Source organism: Tamandua tetradactyla, chromosome 3 (genome assembly GCF_023851605.1).
Source record: "Tamandua tetradactyla isolate mTamTet1 chromosome 3, mTamTet1.pri, whole genome shotgun sequence".
Classification (NCBI taxonomy): Eukaryota; Metazoa; Chordata; class Mammalia; order Pilosa; family Myrmecophagidae; genus Tamandua; species Tamandua tetradactyla.
In genome coordinates this window covers 80,607,632-80,612,165 of record NC_135329.1, presented here as the reverse complement: position 1 = coordinate 80,612,165, position 4,534 = coordinate 80,607,632, and the positions used below count along the sequence as shown (strand labels likewise).

At 62.4% G+C, this 4,534-nt stretch overlaps 1 protein-coding gene across 1 annotated transcript; it reads left to right on the top strand.

The window, feature by feature from the left end:
* Positions 1–820: 820 nt before the first annotated feature.
* LOC143676182 (sialidase-4-like) lies at positions 821–3,879 on the top strand. Its single transcript, XM_077151900.1, has 4 exons — positions 821–1,021; positions 1,108–1,363; positions 2,391–3,386; positions 3,736–3,879. The coding sequence occupies exons 1-3, from the start codon at positions 821–823 to the stop codon at positions 3,359–3,361; spliced, it is 1,428 nt and encodes a 475-aa protein (XP_077008015.1). The 3' UTR covers positions 3,362–3,386; positions 3,736–3,879.
* The last annotated feature ends 655 nt before the right edge of the window (positions 3,880–4,534 follow it).

Here is a 4,534-nt window from a genome sequence, read left to right as displayed (position 1 = left end):
TGGCCACGCTGTTTTCCTTCAGTTCTCAGCTTGGCTCCGGCTGCTGCCTCCAGGAAGCCTGCCCTGCCTGCCCAGCTGTCAGACTCTCATTCACCCTCCCCAGCCCCTTCAGTAGGGAGTGCCCTTCTGTGTGCTCCCAGCTGACGGGGCGGGGCAGTGGGTCGATCCAGGAGGATTTAGGCATGGAGGGTTTTACTTTTCCGCAGACCTTTGCCTGCAGTTGGGTTTTGTGGAGGCAGCTCCTGGGGTCCCTCTGGATAGGCTCCCCTTGCCATCACGGCCCCGAGGCCTGGCCAAGGAGCTGCATGCTGTGTCAGTGTTGAGAGGAACCACAGCCCATTCCACAGACAGGGGTGCAGTGCTGCGGGGTGTGGATGGGGCTGCAGAGGGGTCGTCCTGGACCTGGGGGGAGGTGGGCACCAGCCCAGGGTAGGAGAGATGTCTGTACCTGCTGAGCTCCCCCAAGGTCCAGAGGACACAAGGCAAAGGGGTGGGGGCTAGGGGGGTTGTATGTGGAGGCCTGGGGGCTGGGTATGTGGGGGGGTGTGCAGGGAGGATGGGAGCATGGTGGCATGGGGTGGAGAGTGGGGATCTGGGGGTTTGGGATGAAGGGGGTGTGCATGTGTTGGGTGGATGGGGTGGGTGATGGGTGGGGGTGGAGGAGTGTGGGTGGGTGAAGTGGGGTAGGGTTGGGGATGTGTAGGGAGGGTGGGGGCTGGAGGCCTGGGTTTGAAGGTGTGGGGGAAGATTGGGTGGGGACGGTGGGGGCGTGGGGGTCTCCCCACCGAGAGCGGATGACCCTGTGCGCACTCCTCAGGGCATGGGGGCCCGGAGGGAGCCTGCGCGCACCGTGCTCTTCGCGCGGGAACGGAGCGGCCTGACTTACCGCGTGCCCGCACTGCTGCCCGTGCCACCCGGGCCCACCCTGCTGGCCTTCGCCGAGCAGCGCCTCAGCCCCGACGACGCGCACGCCCACCGCCTGGTTCTGAGGAGGGGCACGCTGGCGGGGGACTCCGTGCGGGTGAGGGGCCAGCCCGGAGCGGAGGACGGGGAGCGCGAGGCCCACCCCGCCGCCCTGTGACCGTCTGGCCCGCCCTCCTCCCGCAGTGGGGTGGCACACACGTGCTGGCCTCGGCCGCCCTGGAGGGGCACCGCTCCATGAACCCCTGCCCCGTGCACGACGTGCGCACCGGCACCGTCTTCCTCTTCTTCATCGCGGTGCAGGGCCGCACCCCCGAGGCCGTGCAGCTCGCTACTGGCAGGAATGCGGCGCGCCTCTGCTGCGTGACCAGCCGCGACGCAGGCCTTACCTGGGGCGGCGCTCGGGACCTCACGGAGGAGGCGGTGGGCAGTGCTGAGCAGGGTAGGGCGGGGCCGGGGGCGGGGGGGGGGTCAGCAGCTGGGGCCCCCAACTACTCTCTGATGGCCGTTGGTCCTCTGGGGCCTGCCACAGAGGTGAGGCTGCCTCCCAGTGCCCCCTGGGCCTGGGCAGACCACACCTGCTGCCCTAGTCCTGCCTGGGCCTGACAGGCTGGACCTGGCACTACCATTGGACCTGCAGCTGCCATCTCTGTCTTCCTGGACGTGGGGCTTTGTCTGCAAAAACGAGAGACACAGACACTGAGGTCCCTCAACCCCCAAGCTTCACAGCTTCTCTTGCGCCTCCTCTACCACTTCCTCTTCCTTCTCTTCTCACCCCTGCCCAGGAGGGCGCAGCCCAAAGCCCAGGGAATTCCCTCCACTCCTGCTGCCTCCCTCCCCCTAGGGGCCTGACCACCCCCCGTCTTTTTGGGGAATCCACCCTACCCTGGCACATGGAGGCTGACCCAAAGGGCCATCTCCAGTCCTGACACAAGGGAGCTAAACAGGAAACTCTGAAATATGCATGTGACATACCAAAGCTGATTCAGGGTTACCTGCCTGTGCAGACCCTACCACATGGATTCAGGGTCCGGGATTACCCTCTAGCTGACCTGTGGGCTATCCCCAGACCCTGTTCCTGAGTGCTGACCTGTAGGCTCTTCTCGGACCCTGTCCCCAAGAGCTGCCTGGTGGGCCTCACTTCCCCACTTTGCTGCCCCCTCTGCTCCCGTCCCACTGCAGCTGGGCTTGAGCTCACACCATGTCAGGGGCACCCGCTTGCACAGCCTGTTCCCACGCTGAGAACCCAGCTGAGGGGCAGCCCCTGGCCCTGTGCACGCTAATGGTGGCCAGAAGCTTACTTGGGCTGTAAAGAAAAGGTACCATACACCTTGGGACAGCAGAATGGGCGGGGTGTCCTTGGCACAGCCTGCTCAGTTGGTCCTGGCTCCTATTGTCCCCCGTCTCCCCACCCCACCGTGGGCTCGGCTCCGGCCTGTGCGTCCTCCTACCCCTTTTCCTTTCCCTAGACTGGGCCACATTCGCTGTGGGCCCAGGCCACGGTGTGCAGCTGCGCTCCGGCCGGCTCCTGGTGCCCGCCTACACCTACCACGTGGACCGGCGGGAGTGCTTCGGCCGCCTCTGCAGGACCACCCCCCATGCCTTCACCTTCTACAGCGATGACCATGGCCTCAGCTGGCACCACGGGGACCTGGTGCCTGGTCTGCGTTCGGGCGAGTGCCAGCTGGCCGAGGTGGAGGATGGGCAGGGCGGCTGCATCCTCTACTGCAATGCCCGCAGCCCCCTGGGTAGCCGCGTGCAGGCACTCAGTGCCGACGAGGGCATGTCCTTCCTGCCAAGCCAGCTTGTCCCTGCCCTGGCTGAGACTGCCCATGGCTGCCAGGGCAGCATCTTGGGCTTCCCGGCCCCTCCCTCCAGCCAGCCAGGGCACACACCACAGCCTCCCCACTCTTGTCCCAGAGCCCAGGAGCCTTCAGAAGTCAAGGTGCCCCGCGGGCCCCTGTGCCAGCAGTGGACACCAGGGGGACTGGGGTTGGGGGAAGGCCCAGGGGAACCTGGCCTGCGGCCTGCGCTCAGGGGGGTCGTGGGGCCCTCGACCCCAGGACTGCCCAAGCTTCCTGTGGCCACATCTCCGAGCCCCACGTGGCTGTTGTATTCCCATCCGACGGGGCGCAGGGCTCGGCTGCACTTGGGCATCTACCTGAGCAGGGCCCCCCTGGACCCCTACAGCTGGACGGAGCCCTGGGTGATCTACCAGGGGCCCAGCGGCTACTCTGACTTGGCACCCATTGTACCCCTGCCCACGGGAGCCCCGGTCCTCACCTTTGCCTGCCTCTATGAAAATGGGAGCAGGGTCTCCTATGAGGAGGTCTCCTTCAGCATGTTTTCCCTGCGCGATGTGGTGCAGTGTGTCTCTCCAGGGCCTGAGCTGCCAATGGCCCGTGGCGGAAAGGCTAGGGGGCGCTGCCTGCCCTCGTGACGGCCAGCTGGAAGCAGGGTTCTGGGTGAGTGTGATACCCTGAGGTTGCAGGGGGAGACTCAGGGATGGAGATAAGCAGTACCTAACCCTGGGGTCAGAGTGGCCCCCAGCTCCCCTTTGCTGTTATGGACAGCCTCCAGGAGGGACATCAAGGGTGAGTCTATTAAGGACCCAGTTCAGTCTCGTTGCTTTCATGGGTGCAAGGAGGTTCTTTCAGAAGGAAGTGCACAACCACCACTGGAGGGGTGGTGTGGCTCTGAGCTGCCTGCAACTCCTGCCCCAGAGCCCCACCCTGCAGACCAAGGGTGGGGAGGGGCAGGAGAGAAGCCGCAGACCCTGGAGTTGACTGATGCTCCAGCCCTGCTCTACCCCAGGCTAACGACCCTCCATCCACTGCTGGGCTGGACATGGAACCCTGGATTAGCAGCTATGTGCTCCGTTATGCTTGGGAGGTTTTGCTTTTGACTCTTGCTCTGCTGGCTGTTTTCTGCTTTGTGCACAAGAAATAAAGGACTGCACGGCCGCATCCAAGTCAGCATGTCTTCTTCTTTTCTCATCAAAGCCCCAGAGAGGGCCCGCAAAGCTCCAGCCCCACTGCCAGAACCCGCCCCACCTGACCCCAAGTCCTATTAGTCAGAAGCTAGGGCACGGTGACCAAGGGGACAGGAAGACCTGTGCCAGAAAGGCCACTTCCTCCTTGACAACAATCTCAAATTAGTCTGGGGTTTGCATATGGGCACGGCCCGCCCTGGGGCTCTGCATTTTGGGCTGGGGGAGCAGGTCTTGGGGTCAGTGTGGAAGCAGCTGTGCAGGGCCCTGGACTGGCTCCTCACTCACACCACCTGCTGATACTGCTGGGGAGTGCCTGGGCTCACCCTGATTGTGCCCATAGGGAAACCCTTTTTATTTCTTCTCATTTTTAAAGTCTCTGTTTCTGGTTATAAAAATAATATCTGTGCATGGCAGACAATTTGGAAAATGTAGAAAAAATGTCCTCCTTGGACTCCTTCTCCCCCTGACGACCACCAGTATCCTTCGGGTGCTCCTGCCTTGCTTCTCTCTTCTTTTTTTTAAATTTATTTATTAATTAAAAAATAAGAAATAAAATAAAACATGCATAATCAGTAATTCACAATATCATCACTTAGTAGCATATTCATCATTTCTTAGAAC

Excerpts from the sequence above, each read along its gene's own strand:
- LOC143676182 (XM_077151900.1), top strand. The coding sequence starts at position 821 with ATGGGGGCCCGGAGGGAGCCTGCGCGCACCGTGCTCTTCGCGCGGGAA. Across the intron at positions 1,022-1,107 it reads TGGCGGGGGACTCCGTGCGG|TGGGGTGGCACACACGTGCT; the intron begins GTGAGGGGCCAG and ends CTCCTCCCGCAG. Across the intron at positions 1,364-2,390 it reads GGTGGGCAGTGCTGAGCAGG|ACTGGGCCACATTCGCTGTG; the intron begins GTAGGGCGGGGC and ends TCCTTTCCCTAG.